Raw genomic sequence first — 17,745 nt, 5'->3', positions numbered from 1 at the left:
TTACCAGCTGCATGGAACCTCATAGGCGTTTCTAGGTTTTTAAAACATTAGGGGCTGAGAAATCATCAGGGACTGGGGGTTTGCAAGAGTAATTGTTGCAATAGTGTTTATTGGTAAACACAAAGTAACACAGATTAAACTTTATTTACATCTAATTATTCCGTTTTGCTTCATTCTTAATCTTACCCCTTTATCATTTCACTTAGAAGAACAAATCATATTTTCTCTCACACACAAAATAATTTACTCCATGTGCAGTTCTTTACTAGAGCCTCTCATCTAAGCCTTACAAACTGGAAGAGAAGTCACCTAAGGATTGTATAATAAGAATAATTCCTTACATTTACATAGCGCTTTTCCCAGTACTCAAAGCGCTTTACATATGAACGGGGGAATCTCCTCATCCACCACCAATGTATGTAGCCGCAGTAGTGGAGCCACAGACACAATAATCCTATTTAAACAATCCTGAATCGAGAGAGGGTGGGACTGCCCTTATTAACATACGGACACAGAAATGCACAAATAAATAAATGTAGAACTGCATTAATAAATGTAGTATAACACAAATGGTGCAAAAATAATAAAATTAAAAGCTGATACTTTTGACACATTTTTTTTTGTTATATCTGTATTTATTCATTTATTTATGGGTTTAATTCATTACTTATTTCTGCATTTATGTATTCATTAATTTATTTATTTCTGTATTTATTCATTTATTTATATATTTCTTTACACTCAAGTCATACTTCATCCTCCATAGCCTGTAGCCATGTCCATCATGCCTGGAATGTTAAATGAGAAAAGGAATGCATGACATTTTCACCTGCTCCCTGAAGGTAACATTTGTTTTTTTTTGAAATACTAAAGGCAATTTTACTTGGACATAAATCAGTACAACCTCAGTTTTCTAGAATACAATATGTGCATTGCAACAAAATTTGTGTAATCCTACTAACGGGGAATGAAACCTATTTTAAATGGCTTTGGGGAAAGTGTCATTCCAAATTTAAAGTCTAGGCTTATTTGAGTTCCCACTGCAGGAGAGAGACTGAAAGATTGTAAAAGGGATGTAAAGAAGAGAAACAGCTCCGTACGTGCAAGCGTTTCTCCTGGACATGAGCGTTTTCCTGAGAGGAAAAAAAACACATTAAAGTTTATATAGCATATACAGTTGCTTGCAAATGGGAAAATAAACAAATGCTTAAAATAAAACGCAATATTATTACATTATTACATTTTACATGCAGTTTAAATTCTGTAATCTGTAAGGTGAACATAAGAAATGTACCTGCTGAAAAAGGAATAAAAGCCTCAGGTTTTTCAAACCTTCCTTCAGTGTTGAGAAAATTATGGGGGTCAAATACATTTGGTGACTTCCACATTGTCTCCTCAGAAAGTACCGATGTCAGGTTTGGTATGATCTGTGTACCCTTTGAATAAAAATATTGAATAGTGACATCAAACAACCTAAATAACACCAACATTTTCCAATTTATATGTTGTGATTTGAAGCACTGCTACTTGGGGAGTGATTTGCTCGCAGCACCTGAGAAGCCCTGTGGTGAGGAGCAGAGAGTTTGCGCAAGTGTTGCGCTAATCACTTCGCCAAAGTAGGAGTGCTTCGCCTTCTGAGAACATAGTTCCCAGTATGTATACAGTTAAAAGATGGCTGTGTCTCATATCACCTTGTTATTTGTACAAACTGTGACTATACAAATAACAACATATAAATGGGAAAGTGTTGGCGTTGTTTTGTCGCTTGTTGGGAGCAGTATGCTAGCTGGAGCCATTTACTTCCAGTCTTTATGCTAAGCTAGGCTAGCGGTGGGTGCTTCAGACAGAGTTACATCACGCACATTCGGGACGTTTTTTTAAATTGTATTTGTCAAGTTGTAGATTTCTGAACCACTTTAAAATGACAAATCTTACTTAACGTTTAAGGATCACTCCTGATCTGGCTGAATAAAACTACCTGGCGTAGAGTTAAATGAAAGTTTACTGAGATTTTGGAATCTCACCTTTGGAATGAAATATCCTCCTAATATTGTATTCTCATTGGTCATTCTTGGCACACTGAGGGGCACAACATTGCCTATTCTCTGGACCTCATGAATGACAGCATCAGTGTATGGCATGTTGGCTCTGTCATCTATCCTGGGTCGGCGGGATCGTCCAACAACTTTGTCTATTTCTGCTTGAACCTTTTCTGAATGTGTAAACACAAAACATTAAAGGGCAGTTTCCCGGACAGGGTTTAGATTAATGCAGGACTATGTCTTAGTTATATTAGGACATTTAAGTAGTTTTTACAAACAGACCTTACAAAAACACAATACTGGTGTGCATCTTGAGACAAAACTGTAGCACTGATATACAGCGGGGAAAATAAGTATTTGACACATCAGCATCTTTTATCAGCAAGGGGACCTCCAAGTGGGCCACCGACACAAAAGTTCCACCAGATGTAGCCATCAAGCCAAACACTGAACTCACACAAAGAAATCAGAACATCCAAGTATACAAGTTGAGTCACAATAAACAAAGTGAAATGACACAGGGAACAAGTATTGAACACACTTTATGTAATACTATGTAGAAAAGCCTTTTTTTGGGGATTACAACTTCTAGACGCCTCTTATATGGAGAGACCAGTCGTATGCAGTGCTCAGGAGTGATTCTGGACCATTCTTTCACACAAATGGTCTTTAAATATTGAAGGTTCCTTTGGCCTCTTTCATGAACTTTGATCTTCAGTTCTCTCTATGGATTTTCTATGGGATTAAGGTCAGGTGATTGACTAGGCCATTCAAGCAACTTGATTTTCTTTCTTTGAAACCACTTCATTGTTTCCTTGGCCTTGTGCTTTGGATCATTGTTTTGCTGAAATGTCCACCCTCTTTTCATTATCAACATTTCTCCATTCATCCTGCCTTTAATAACATGAAGTCTGCCAGTACCCCTTGCTGAAAAGCAGCCCCAAACCATGATGCTTCCACCATCAAACTTAACCGTTGGTATGGTGTTCTTGGGGTGGTGGGCAGTGCCATTTCTTCTCCAAACATGGTGTGTAGAAGGACTGCCAAAAAGTTCAATTTTTCTTTCATCATACTATAGTCTCCCAATAATCCACAGGCTTCTCCAAATGCTCTTTCACAGACTTTAACCGAGCCTCAACATGCTTTTTGTTCAGCAGTGGAGTCTTGCATTGTGAGTGTGCATGGATGCCATGGCAGTTCAGTGCAATGCTTATAGTTTTCTTTGAAACACTTTCTTTGAAACCTTTCAGTTCCTGAAGTTCTGCCCGAGTGGTTCTTGGCTCTCCTGATTATTGTTTGGACTCCACGGACAGGGATCTTACGTTGAGCACCTGATCGTGGCCGGTTAATGGTGAAGTGATGCTCTTTCCATTTCCAGATAATGGCCCCTACAGTGCTCACAGGAACATTCAGCATTCTGAAAAATGGCCTTATAACCATTCCCATCAAAATGCTTTTCAATGAAAAGATTACGAAGATCTTGAGAGAGTTCTTTGCCTTTACCCATTATGAAGTCTTTCCTGTGTGCCTCCTGGGTAATGAGAAGCCTTTATAGGCCATCAATTAGGACTAAAGCAGCTGATATCAATTAGTACTGCTAGGGGGCAGGGTTTCTCTCTCAATACTGACAGATTTCAGTTGATCTCCTGGCTTTCTATGCCACTTTGCACCTTGTTCTCTTCATGTGTTCAATACTTATTGTCTGTGTCATTTCACTTTATTTATTATGATTCAACTTGTATACTTGGGTGTTCTGATTTCTTTGTATGAGTCCAGTGTTTGGCTTGATGGCTGCATCTGGTGTGAATGTTGTGTCAATAGCCCACCCTTTCTGATAAAAATGCTGATGTGTCAAATACTTATTTTCCCATCTGTAGATACCTCAGTGCAAGATGTTTTAAATTAAGGCACCTCAAACATGCATTTTAGTCTGGGAAAGAACCCTTTAACATACTACTAAATTTAACTAACCTACAATCCCCTACAAAAATCATTATGTAAAACACGTCACATATTTCATTGGACACATTTAGAAGAAATTGGAGCATATTACCTTTGATTTCTGGGTATTTTATCATGTACACAAAAGCCCACAAAAGTGTGGTTGATGTGGTCTCTGTTCCTGCCACAAACAAATCAAGAACGCTGTAATGCAGACCCTCTTCATGAAATCCTGCTTCCAGATCATCTTTTCTCTATAAACAACACAGAGGCATTATAAACAACATAGGGAGTCTCTCATTAGCTTTGTTTTTCTAATTAAAATATATTAATATGGTTCTTTTTTGTTAAATGTAAGCAAGAAAGTACCTTCTGCATCTCAGTTAGATAGCAGTCTATAAAATCTCTGGGTGATGAACTATCCCAGTCTTCATAATGTTTATCAACCTCTTCCTTAATAAAATCACGAACTTGTTCAAAGCAGGAGAAAAGGTCCTTATGAGGTCCTGGCAGAAGATCCATTATAGCAGGAAAAGCCCCATAAAGCTATAAATGAATAATGGATAAGTAGCACACATAAATGGTTTTGCATCTGAACTCCTTATATATTTATAATCATCACCAATACTGTTATTCAGTCAGTGAGTACCTGAATCCACACTGATGTCTGTAGTTTAAGGGCTTTAGACAACAGACCTAGCATCTTTTGAAACCTCTGGTCGGTGTACTCAAACCTCCTTCCAAACACCATGCAGCAAATGATGTTGGAGACAGCATTGTTAATAAAATAATGGGGGTCGAATGGCACTCCTAAGAGGATGTAAAAGTGTAAAATTCAAACTCAGTATGGTCGTCCAATAACATGAGGTAACATAAGTTTGAATATCTTAAAACAAACATAATATGTGGTTCTAACTATAACAACCTTGAAAACATCAACACAAAACAGACACTGTACCATTGGTATCCATGATTGCCTGGTGCAGGAATTCGTACTCTTCCATGATGCTGGATTCCAAGCTCTTCTTTCCCACACCAAAATATTTGAGAGTACTAAGAGTGAAACGCCTCTGTTGCTTCCAGCTGTAGCCATTATTAAAGGTTACACCTGTTGTCAGACATCACAGTGTAAAGTATCACATAGCAGCTAAATAGATTAATAATAGATCTTTTTTCACAAAGATTAATATATACCTTGGCACTTCATTATTCTTTCAAGCACATCATTAGTTGGACGGCCTGTGAAAATGTTTGCTTGATCAATAAGAGCTTCCTTTACCATGCTGTATTTATTCACAACGACAGTGTTCAGACTTCCCAGGCGCAGGCTGAAAATATTGCCGTAGTGATCTGACAACTGTAGGGAATAAGAGAGGAGAGAGTTATGGAAAAATGATTAAATAAAATATTTAAGAATAACAACATTTACTTTATTATTATTTATCATTTTAGTCAAAAAATGCCAGTATGCCATATATCTCATTTGAATGCAGCTTTATTTATTTGGTAACGTTTAGGGCAATACCTAAAGTTATGAACATAACATATCTGCACATGTACAGTATATATACACATGTATACTGTATATGTGCAGATATGTTATGTTCATTATGTTATGTTCATAACATAACTGTGATTTACCTTCGTCAAGTGAATGTGAGGTTGTTTGGCATCCAGATTAAATAAATTCCCGATGAAGGGGAGAGGTGTCGGTCCAGGTGGATAGTTTCTGGCTTTTGTGTTCCTCAGACGGTCCGCGATCAAGAGAAACAGGAAGAAAAACAGCAACAAAGCACCCGTGTCTGTCCACAGTCCTGAAGCAAAAGGCAGCAAGTTTTTCAGGACCATTTTCACGCGATTGTGGTGTAAAATATGCGTTGCAAAACGTTTACAGTTGGCTTGATTACTTTCGTTTTTTCCAACAAAACAAGTGCCAAACAATAACACAACGTCTCGCGTCGTAGGTTGTAACCTACTTCTGTCAGACGTTCAAAACGTTTGTGCCCACGTGACGTCACCTTCGTCAAAGGTGTCTGCGGTTACGCCCACTGAGTGGCAAAAGACAGAGCGGCAGCATTTGTGTGTGTGTGAAGTCAGCGAAAACGCGTCTAAATCACAGTCTATGGTCTAAATGGGGAAAAGGCTGTTGTGCGATAGATTGTACTAACAGATTAACAAGAATTCGGAGATATCTCAGACTGCAAAAAAAATAAAATAAAAAAAACACCGAAAGGAGAAGTAAATTCGTTCATGCCAACGTCCACAGACCACAGGTGGGTTGACAAGTTGCTAGGGTCACTATCAAGCAGAGGTTACTTTCTACTTAAAAGTATTTCTTCAAGTATTTGTATTTTATCAGTGTTTTTGTTTGGAAAACATACATTCCAAAGCAAATTATCATACTTTTTACTATTACATTTCATAAATACAAGTTTTTTGTTTTACATTTAATATTTAAGTACATACTTTTACTCAAGTAAAATAACACAATTTTAATGTAATTAGATATTAAATACATTTTAATATGCAGTATTAAAGAAAACACAGTATGATTCTATGCTTTCGAATGTAGTGAAGTAAAAAAAAATTTCAAGACGAACACCCTAATAAAGCACAGATGCTTGGAAAATGTAACTAATGTAACTAAGTATTGTCCACCTCTGCTATCAAGTACAACTAAATTAAATTTAAGCTGATAATAGTCAGTTTTACTGGCATTTTCGAAGCAGCCGCTATGAAAACCAGCCTTTTTGTTGAACGTTTGCCACTCAACAGGGCGTGCTCCTACGTGGTCATGTGGAAAGTTGACGTCAATGCATACTGCAAAAATATTTATTATATAATTATGATAATATTCGTTTTATTATTTTATTACTTCCCCACACAAAGGAAGTATATAATGACCACCACAATTTTTATTAATTAAAACTCATTATAGTAAAACTGAAATATAAAAATAGAGAAAGAGACAAGTCTAATTTATTTTTCTGCATCTAAAAATGTGCTAAATAGCTAAATATGTGCTAAATAGCACTAAATGTAGTTCACTGGCTCACAGGGAACCATTTTTGTTCATTGAAAGTTCATGTTAGCTAATGCATTAACTATTTGTTAACAAATACAAACTTGTAACCAAAATATAATTAGGCCTGTGGGGGGCACCCTTAGCATATGTGTCTCTTTCGTTTTTCCAGGAATTTAAAGTGGTTATGTAATGTTCCTCCAACCCCCCTCTATTGTCCACATTTCCCAGTCTTGGACAAAAACTACATAAATATTTATAGGCTGCAGAGCGCAAATGCTCGTTGTCTAGAGACAGTCGATCAGTTAAACACCATGATCCTACAATTTATATTCAACAACCTTGATTTTAAATGCTGGGTTTTTTTATTTGTTGTTTTTCTGCTTCTAGTAGATGTTATTAAGAATAAGAATCCGTACAATTTCCCCCCGGGACCTTGGCCTTTACCATTCCTGGGAAATGTCTTTACTGAGATGGATTTTAAGACCATGGATAAGGTGGGAGCAAAATTATAATTTGTTCATTTGTGTAATTTCAGAGTGGAATGATTTAATGATTTAATGTTTCTGGACAATATGTTTCTGTTTTAAGAGAGATATGTAATTTTTTTTTTTACAGTAAATCAATCATTAATAAATAAACTGTGGCAGATTGACTGATGTGCCTTTTGTTGACTTTTGTGACTTTTAGTTTGCGCTCCTGTTAAGTGCGATTTGGCTTTCCTGTTATTATCCTGATTGTCTCCAGCTGTCACTTTTTATTATATAAACTCCCATGGTGAGGTCTTGTTAAGTACCATGCATTTACTACAAGCTGACAGTCCAACATGACTACTTATCAAATAAATAAAAGACATGCAATGTTTGATTGATTAAATTATTTTATGTGCAAAAAGAGACCACAGAGTAAAAAAGCTGGGCAAATGGGGTCAATTATACAGTTTGATATCATTATTCGATAAACTGCATGACAGCAAAATGTTGCAGTCAACCACCAGAAACTTTTGCAGAAAGTATACATTTTTATGTATTATGCTTTATTTTAGTTGACTGAAGTCTATGGGAAGATATTCAGCTTAAAAGTGGGCGGTCATAAAATGGTTATAGTGTCTGGATATAAACTGGTAAAAGAAGCCCTGATTGGCCAGATTGACTGCTTTGTCGACCGACCAAAAATTCCTCTGTTTGACAAATTTTTTAAGGGACTAGGTAAGTAACACCATTTTGACTTTAATGCCTAAACAAAGGTTTTCACCGGTGAAACTGTCTTTAATCCTTTTATTTATTCAAACTGTGTTGTTATATATTAAGGTATGATATCGAGTAGTGGATACATCTGGCACATGCATAGGAAGTTTACTGTCTCCCATCTACGAACCTTTGGAGAGGGAAAGAAAAGCCTTGAGTTTGACATCCAGCAAGAGTGTGTTTGCCTTTGTGATGCTTTTAGGGCAGAAAAGGGTATGAGCTAAGTAAAAAATATGCATATATGCATTTATCATTATACTTATGAAAATAAATAATTGTGTTTTCTGTCTGACAGGACCATTCAATCCGCAGGTCACATTAAACAGTGCTATCTCGAATGTCATTGCATGCTTGTTATTTGGACAGCGCTTTGACTATCATGATGAATATTACCAAAACATCCTGCGCCTTGACACTGAATGCATTCAGCTAGCAGGCTCACCTAGGGTACAGGTATGGGTTCATGATGAAAACAGAAAATGCTCAGAAAGCATTTGCAAATAACCCCAAATACAGTTCATATAAACATCTTTAGCATTTCACACTGTAATAAGTATTTGTTGTCATTTGTGCTATTCTTTTTCAGTTGTACAATGTGTGTCCTTGGCTTTTTGAATACATACCTGGCCCTCACCAAAAAATGTTTGCCAACTATAAGAAGATTACAGACTTTCTGAGGGGAGAGATAAAAAAACACAGAGATGACTGGGACCCTTTAAACCCTCGTGACTTTATAGATACCTACCTGGCAGAGATGGAGAAGGTCACAAGCTATTTATTCTGAACAATATCCAAATTTATTGTCAATGTTAAAATACGGAGTTGTTCATGTGAAACCCATGAAGTCATTTTCTGTGATCCACTTTTTTTAAATATAAAATCACCTTACATAATGTAAAAAACCTTCAATGAAAAAATATAATCTTGATATCTTTAATATTGAGTGAGTATGGCCATGTCAAAGATTGAAATCAGTCAATGTCAAATCAGTGAGTGTAAACTGTGATGCCCTTAATCTCACAATTAGATTATGAAACTTTAGCCTGGATTTTACAGACAGTTCAATAACTCAACAGATGTTGATTTTCACTTTTAACAGAAAAAGAGTGACCCTGAAGCTGGCTTTAATATAGAAAGTTTAGTGGTGTCTTGCCTTGACATGCTTGAAGCTGGAACAGAGACGGCAACAACAACATTACGCTGGGGTTTGCTCTTTATGATAAAGTTTCCAGAAATACAGGGTGAGTGATAAAAATATATATTTATTTAACTTATTTTTTACTTTAGGTGTAATACATAAATGTTTAAATGTGACAAGATATGTTTTATTGTAATTCAGTAAAGGTCCAAGAAGAGATAGATCGAGTCATTGGCCAGATTCGTCAACCCAGCTTGGCTGACAAAGTTAACATGCCTTATACTGAAGCTGTTATCAATGAGATACAGAGATTTGGTAACGTTCTGCCACTAGGACCCTCGAAACAAGCTGTTAAAGACACTACGATAGGGAAATACATTGTTCCAAAGGTAAACATTCCTATTCTTTTCTATTTTAATTTATAAAATTTTTGGTCCAGTTTAGTTTAGTCTTAGAAAAGTTTAGTCTAGTGTAGCAAAGTAATCTTAATTTAGCATACAATCCTTAAGACATTTTGCAGAACACATTGCAGAATAATTTTCCATGTTTTTATTAGGGCACCATCCTTACAACAAACCTGTCTTCAGTTCTGAATGATCCAGATGAATGGGAAACACCTCAGACCTTTAACCCTCAACACTTTCTGGATGATAATGGCAAGCTTCGAAAGAGAGATGCCTTCATGCCATTTTCAGCAGGTAATATTTTGTAGGCATATATCACCACATTATGATTAATGGGGTATGCTTATATTTAATCATGACAGCAATGTATTTGACTGAAATATTTGACATTGTTGGATGCACCATATATATCATATATAAGTGGTATCAGGAGATAAAGCTTTTTTCCCCATTATTGGCATTATATCGATAGATTATATCCTGCCAATCAAAAGAGGCAGACAAATGCATCAGAACACATGCTGTGTGATTAATTTGAATTGGGTGACAATGAAAACAGATTTGCAGTTTGTTCGAATATACAAAGTACATGTCTGCATGTAAGAAAAAAACAAAACTATATGTATCGTCATTCAGATGCAATCCAATATTAGTATCGGCACAGACATTTTGTGTCTATAATAAAGTGCATGTGTCTTCAGTGGATGCTGTCATTAAGAATGTTAATTTATATTAGCTCTTATGAAGCTCATTGCTATCTTCCATGCATGTAATGTTGAGTCATTATATTTGTGTCAATGTCACATTTAAATGTTTAATTTGTCTGATTGATTTGCTCACAGGTAAGAGATCATGCTTGGGAGAGCAGCTGGCCCGTATGGAGCTTTTTCTTTTCTTCACTACCATACTGCAGCGGTTTACATTCTCTAAATGTCCAGGAGAGGAGCCCAGTTTGGACGGAGAGATATGGTTTACATACGCTCCTTCTCCCTTCCGCATTTGTGTGACCTCACGTTAGACTTTGTACCAGAGTCAAACACGTTTGGTAACTGTACATTATAAGGAAAAAGAAATCTTACTAATGATGTCTATCGAATATCTTATGATATTATTGCATGTTTTTATTATTTTACAGTTTAAAATAAAGGTACAAAAGTTGTCACTAAGGCAGTACCCTTTGAAAAAGGTCCTATGTACCATACAAATATGTATCTTTGAACTACCAATATTTACCTTTTGACGTACTAATATGCAATCTTTTGGGTACAAAGGTGTACCTTTTTGTCCCAGTGACAACTTTTGTACCTTTATTACATTGCAACATTGCAGAAAGCATTATAAAAATAAGAAATTATTTGATTAATTTAATAATGGAAATTCATAAAAGGTTAATTTTGTATTAAATAGATAGGGTTTTTTTTCTAAGTTCTCACATTTTTGTCTCAAAGTAAGACTTCAATGCATCTGATGTGTTATTGAAGCAATACTTTAAGTTTTATTCTTCATATTAGATTTCCTATAAATTAATTAATGGGTAGCTTTAGTGTTTTTACACCCTTCCGTCAATAAAACCAATATTTTGACATGGGTAAAACCCAAAATGTTTGAAAATACCCATTAATGTCATGTCATACAGCATGTTTTCTTGTTTTTTTTCTTAATGAGACCATCAGGCAACATCCGTGATTGTACCAAGTTTTCCCCCTTACAGGAAAAGCCACATAAATCTCACATGTGCAAAAACCCATGGGATCACACAAGAAAAACAAGTCACTGCTTGTTTCACATGTGAAATTCACACTGTCCATGTGTGAAAAACATGAAGTTCATATGCTTTCTGTAAGGGCTTTAATGCAACAATAAAGACCATGCTGCACATTTACAATGTTTTAATGCTAATAGTGTATAGATACATACCACATTTTTTATGTTGTAATGTGCACAGCATAAATGCTAATTATTTATGTGATATTTACAGTATGTTAATTAAAAAAATGTGTAATTTAAAAACTACATTTAAATTATTGCATGTTTTTAAGTTGCAAGTGTAATGGAAAGAAAGCGTATTGCACTTTTTTGCCCTCATCAGCCTGTTGTCAAATAAGATCGTTTTGGATTTCAACAAAACAACTCTTAAATGTTATTCTTCAAAAGCTGTTTTGTTTAAGTGGCATTAATGCAGTTCAATAATAATCCTATATGTAAAAATACTGAATGAACAAAATATCTGTTAACATGTTCCATGTGTTCTAAAATACTCCAAATGACAACAAAACTCATAATGTTTCAATTTTAAAAAAATTTACATTCAGTGAAAACAACTTTTTGTTATGAGAGTCATTGTTTTGGCACAAAATTACACCTAGTGGATAAGATGAAGCATTGCAGAAAACATAAAGTAATATACTGTGCTGTTTTGTCGTTATCTAGGGTATATAGGAAATGATAAATGTTTGCAACTATAGGGGTTTCCCCTCCACCCTCTGGAATTTGGAATGGCTTATATAATGTCTCTCCACTCCTCCACTCCAATGTTCACATTTCCCAGTCCTGAACAAATACTCGGTCTGCACACTCACAGAGAATCCTGCATCTTCTTTAACATCATGATCCTAAACGTCATTTACGACAGCCTTGACTTTAAGAGCTGGATGATTTTGATTTTTGTTTTACTGATTCTGTATGATGTCTTCAAAAATAAGAATCCATCTAATTTCCCCCCGGGACCCTTGTCTTTACCATTTCTGGGAACTATCTTTACTGAGATGGATTTTAAGACCATGGATAAGGTAAGAGTACATTTTATAGTTTGCAGAATTGCATGCAAGAGAATTCATTTACATTTATTCACACTTTTTATGTGACTTACAAATAAGAGAGCATTTAACATTTGGTCAGTGAGCTAACTATAAGTCTAGTCTACAAAGCCATGTTTACAAGTGGTATTAGTTGAAGCTACAAAACATACATAAAACAGGAGAAAAAGTTTTTTCAAAAACTTAAACACATGATTTTGTCTTGATGCATGCTTCAGCTTTAAATTTCACTAATGGAGTTTATAATTTTTTATGTTTTAATATTTATTATATATGTTACATTATATTATGAATTTCAGTTGACTGAAGTCTACGGGAATGTATTCGGTTTGAGAGTGGGCAGTCAGAAACTGGTAGTCATTTCTGGTTATAAACTGGTAAAGGAGGCCCTGATTGAACATGATGGCTTTGTTGACCGTCCAGCTGTTCCAATATTTCACAAAACATTTAAGGGATTAGGTAAGTACACTGACTACACTGACCTTTGCGTTAAAGATGCCAAATTTTATTATCAAAACACACTGTATATGTATGTGTCATATAGGCATAACTATGAGCAATGGATATCTGTGGCGTATGCATAGGAAGTTTGCTCTCTTTCATTTGAGGAACTTTGGAGATGGAAAAAAAAACCTTGAGCTTGGGATCCTGCAAGAGTGTGTTTACCTTTGTGAAGCCTTCAAGTCAGAAAAGGGTATGACCTACAGTTTAATTCTAACAGTCTACCTATCCGATATTAAAAACGTACAGTTTTAACTTGTTGGCACCTACAGTCATTTATAACAATCCTACTTTGTGCAAGTTGTTGAATGAGGTGTAAAGTTTCTCTGTTTACTTTTACACATGTTTACCACTGCTCAATTACCCCTGTTCTTTCTTTTTATGGCTAACATTTCTCCTGATGTTTTCCCATAGCTGGCAACTATAAATTATGCAAAGTGGAACAAACTGAATCTGATTTAATCATCTGTATTTTCTCTCTGACAGAACCATTTAATCCCCAGGTCATATTAAACAGCGCTATCTCAAATATTATTGCCTGCTTGGTGTTTGGAAAACGCTTCGACTATCACGATGAAAATTACCAAACCTTTCTGCGCCTTGACACTGAATGTGTTCAGCTAGTAGGCTTAACTAGGACACAGGTACTGGTCCATGATAACAACCTCAGAAAACATTTGTAAAAAACGATCCTTTATACATTTACTTCCAGAGACTTCTTTAACATAGAAGGTCTTTTGCATTTAACTCTGCAGTCTGTATTCATCACCAGTTGTGCTATTTATTTTCAGTTGTACAATGTGTGTCCTTGGCTTTTTGAATACATACCTGGCCCTCACCAAAAAATGTTTGCCAACTATAAGAAGATCACAGATTTCCTGAGGGGAGAGATTAAAAAACACAAAGAGGACTGGGACCCTTTAAACCCTCGTGACTTTATAGACAGCTACCTGGCAGAGATGGAGAAGGTCAATAAAGTTACATTTCTTTAATTATGCTTTTAAAACACCATGAGTTGCTTTTTTCATTTTTGAAGGTTATACTGATGTTAAAATCTGTCATCCTTTCATTCAATTTGAAGCTTATTGATCACTTTTAACAGAAAAAGAGTGACCCTGAAGCTGGCTTTAATATGGAAAGTTTAGTGGTGTCTTGCCTTGACCTGGTTGAAGCTGGAACAGAGACGGCAACAACAACATTACGCTGGGGTTTGCTCTTTATGATAAAGTTTCCAGAAATACAGGGTAAGTGGGATTAATATCCTTTTATCCAGCGTTTCTTACATTGTTAAATGTGACAAGCTATGTTGTATTGTAATTCAGTAAAGGTCCAAGAAGAGATAGATCGAGTCATTGGGCAGATTCGTCAACCCAGCTTGGCTGACAAAGTTAACATGCCTTATACTGAAGCTGTACTCAATGAGATACAGAGATTTGGTAATGCCGTGCCACTGGGATTCCCAAAACAAGCTACTAGAGACACTATGATAGGAAAATACTTAATTCCAAAGGTAAACATTTCTATTCTATTCTATTCTATTCTAGTCTAGTCTAGTCTAGCTTAGTATTAAGTCAAGAAAAGTTTAGTCTAGTGTACTCAAGCAAAATTATCTTAATTTAGCATAAAACCCTTAAGACATTTTGGTGTAAGAGTCATTGCATAATAATTTTCCGGGTTTTTGTTAGGGCACCGACGTTACAACAAACCTGTCTTCAGTTCTGAATGATCCAGATGAATGGGAAACACCTCAGACCTTTAACCCTCAACACTTTCTGGATGATAAGGGCAAGCTTCGAAAGAAAGATGCCTTCATACCATTTTCAACAGGTAACATATTTTGCGCATATATCACCACATATGATTTTTAACCCTTATGTGTTGTTGGGGCCATTTTTGGCCATTTTTGCAATTTTTTTGTCTTAATTTGGCCACAACTTTCTCTGTGTTTCAGCAAATGGAATGATTTTTGGTGACAGATATTATATTGACACACATTTTAAGAAAATGCTTTGAAATTTTTTAAAAACTTAACAATTTACCGTGGGCAAATTTACTACCCTTACGTGTTAGCGGCCAAAAAAGGCCACTAAATTAAACTGTTGTAAAAATTTATCGGATTAAATTTTTTTCACATTTTTTTTTGCATAAATCTGTTAATCTGCCTCAGTGCTGATCAAGACTACCAGATGTTTGCAGAAATTCCGTGATTTTACTCTTTGATTCCCAGGTTTATGGGTGGTGTCACTGATTTGAGAAAAACACACAAAATGACAGATTTTCAATATAAAACGTGACTGTGGACTGGATTTTCTTTTACCTTTTTTACAGTCTTGGGCATGCCAAAGATTGGTAAAAACATTGGCTTTGATGCATTTTTAGTTTTTGATTAAATTTTTTTCTCCCTCATTTATTGTTTGTGGCCATTTTTTCCCCATTGACTTCCATTATAACAACATTTTTTGATTGCTGAGCCATGACACCTTATTACCATGCATTCTTGATTCTTTGTGGCTTTTCCTTTTGCAAAGAGGTAAAATTTGTCATTTTTACTGTTGATCACCATGTGGCACCATTAACCCTTTAGTAGCCTGTGCAAAAAAAAAGAGCTTAAATTCTGGTTTGTACATTGAGTTATATGGACTATAAAACCATTGTGTGTGTACGAGTGTGTGTGTACGAGTGTGTGTGTGTGTGTGTGTGTGTGTACGAGTGTGTGTGTGTGTGTAGGGTTAGTGTTAGTATTGAGGAGAGAGCACCTCCCTCGCGCACCAGTTAGTGCTGCACTGGTGAGAGGGATTTAGTCTCCTGTAGCTGTCCCTCTAGACACAAATCCACAGACACCAGCAGACACCAGCAGCTCAGGAGTGAAGAGGGGAACATGCAAGTGGTGTACAGAACCAAAAAAAAGAACAGTCAGCACTTGTATCCGTTGTGGTAGACACACTTGCAGAGAGCACCAAGTAATATGCTGCAAGTCCTGCTGAAAAGACTGAACACACACACGTACACATATACACACCAAAAAATTTGTTTGATTGTTTAGTTCTTCATCCATCCTCTACTCTTGCTTCATTGTTCAGTTTATTTGAAGTTGTTTTTGCATTTTGGTTCATAATAAATGTTGTTCATAAATCTGATGCAGAGAAGATTTTTTACAGATTTTTCCACACAGACGCACACACATGCAAGCACGCACGCACGCACGCACGCAGACACACACACACACACACACACACACACACACACACACACACACACACACACACACACACACACACACACACACACACACACACACACACACACACACACACACACACACACACACACACTCTCTCTCTCTATCTCTCTCACTCTCTCTCTCTAATATGCTGTTATACTCCATATAACTCAATGTACAATCCAGAATTCAAGCTCTTTTTTTTGCACAGGCTACTGGAGGGTTGATGGCGCCACATGGTGATCAACAGTAACAATGACAAATTTTACCTCTTTGCAAAAGGTAAAACCACAAAGAATCAAAAATGCATGATAATAAGGTGTCATGGCTCTGCAGTCAAAAAATGTTGTTATAATGGAAGTCAATGGGGAAAAAATGGACACAAACAATAAATGAGGGAGAAAAAAATTAAATCTGATGCTGCACAAAAACTAAAAATGCATCAAAGCCAATGTTTTTACCAATCTTTGGCATGCCCAAGACTGTGAAAAGGGTGAAAAAAAATTCAGTCCACAATCACTTTTTATATTGAAAATCAGTGATTTTGTGTTTTTTCTTCCTCAAATCAGTGGCATCACTTATGAGCTTGGCAATTAAAGAGTTAAAATCATGAAATTTTTGGAAACATTTGGAAGTTTTGATCAGTTATGAGGTTGATTAACAGATTTATGCAAAAAATTGAAAAAAATATTAATCTGATACATTTTTACAGCCGTTTAATTTAGTGGCCTTTTTTTGGCCGCTAACAACACGAAAGGGTAGTGAATTGGAACAAGGCACAAGGGTTAAAGTGGTAAATGCTTACATATAAAACATTTTCCATTGTTATTCTCTTATCTCAAGTGACTTTAGCAAAGCTTACATACATTTTAAAAATAACCTTAATGTCCTGCTTACACAACTTCTTTACATTATGTAGGAGGATTTCATGTAGAAAACGGCAATCACAAAAATGAGTTTACCTGGGTTTTTACCATTTTTATACATTTAATGTTGAGTTTTTGTCAGTATCACATTTGAATGTTTAATTTGTCTGATTGATTTTCTCACAGGTAAGAGATCATGTGTGGGAGAGCAGCTGGCTCGTATGGAGCTTTTTCTGTTCTTCACCTCCATACTGCAGCGGTTTACCATCTCTAAATGTCCTGGAGAGGAGCCCAGTTTGGAAGGGGAGATATGGTTCACATACGCTCCTTCTAACTTCCGCATTTGTGTGACCTCACGTTAGACTCAACGTGAGAGTGAAACACTTTTGGTTGGTAGATATATCATGAGGAAAAGAACATCGTATTATTGCATATTTTACTGTTTTATATCATTTCTGTGTTATGTATTCTGTAAAGCTACATTGTAGCAATCTACATTGTGGAAAGCACTACACAAATAAAAAGTATTTGATTGATTACTAGTGGAA

The 17,745-nt window shown here is 35.9% G+C and overlaps 3 protein-coding genes across 4 annotated transcripts; 2 read left to right on the top strand and 1 right to left on the bottom strand.

Moving 5' to 3' along the window:
• Positions 1-79: 79 nt before the first annotated feature.
• On the bottom strand, positions 80-5,997 carry cyp2v1 (cytochrome P450, family 2, subfamily V, polypeptide 1). Its single transcript, XM_055185817.2, has 9 exons — positions 5,625-5,997; positions 5,178-5,340; positions 4,942-5,091; positions 4,633-4,793; positions 4,353-4,529; positions 4,096-4,237; positions 2,025-2,212; positions 1,295-1,436; positions 80-1,133 (listed from the first exon to the last, which is right to left on the bottom strand). Exons 1-9 carry the CDS (start codon positions 5,829-5,831, stop codon positions 958-960), a joined length of 1,506 nt encoding a protein of 501 aa, XP_055041792.2. The 5' UTR covers positions 5,832-5,997; the 3' UTR covers positions 80-957.
• Positions 5,998-7,239: 1,242 nt separating this feature from the next.
• On the top strand, positions 7,240-11,672 carry LOC129429254 (cytochrome P450 2J2). The gene is made up of 9 exons (XM_055185810.2): positions 7,240-7,502; positions 8,051-8,213; positions 8,316-8,465; positions 8,548-8,705; positions 8,839-9,015; positions 9,352-9,493; positions 9,592-9,779; positions 9,947-10,088; positions 10,637-11,672. Exons 1-9 carry the CDS (start codon positions 7,320-7,322, stop codon positions 10,810-10,812), a joined length of 1,479 nt encoding a protein of 492 aa, XP_055041785.2. The 5' UTR covers positions 7,240-7,319; the 3' UTR covers positions 10,813-11,672.
• A 139-nt stretch (positions 11,673-11,811) lies between these two features.
• On the top strand, positions 11,812-17,734 carry LOC129429255 (cytochrome P450 2J2). 2 transcript variants are annotated; one of them, XM_055185811.2, is made up of 9 exons: positions 11,812-12,583; positions 12,910-13,069; positions 13,155-13,304; positions 13,598-13,755; positions 13,903-14,079; positions 14,214-14,355; positions 14,434-14,621; positions 14,797-14,938; positions 17,384-17,734. In XM_055185811.2, exons 1-9 carry the CDS (start codon positions 12,290-12,292, stop codon positions 17,557-17,559), a joined length of 1,587 nt encoding a protein of 528 aa, XP_055041786.2. In that variant the 5' UTR covers positions 11,812-12,289; the 3' UTR covers positions 17,560-17,734. The 2 variants fall into 2 exon arrangements, with proteins under 2 accessions (XP_055041786.2, XP_055041787.2); XM_055185812.2 differs by having other exon boundaries at positions 17,251-17,386.
• Positions 17,735-17,745: the final 11 nt, after the last annotated feature.

This window comes from Misgurnus anguillicaudatus, chromosome 18 (assembly GCF_027580225.2).
Source record: "Misgurnus anguillicaudatus chromosome 18, ASM2758022v2, whole genome shotgun sequence".
In the NCBI taxonomy this organism is placed as follows: domain Eukaryota; kingdom Metazoa; phylum Chordata; class Actinopteri; order Cypriniformes; family Cobitidae; genus Misgurnus; species Misgurnus anguillicaudatus.
The sequence above is the reverse complement of the archived record's forward strand: the minus strand, read 5'-3'. Positions and strand labels throughout refer to the sequence as shown.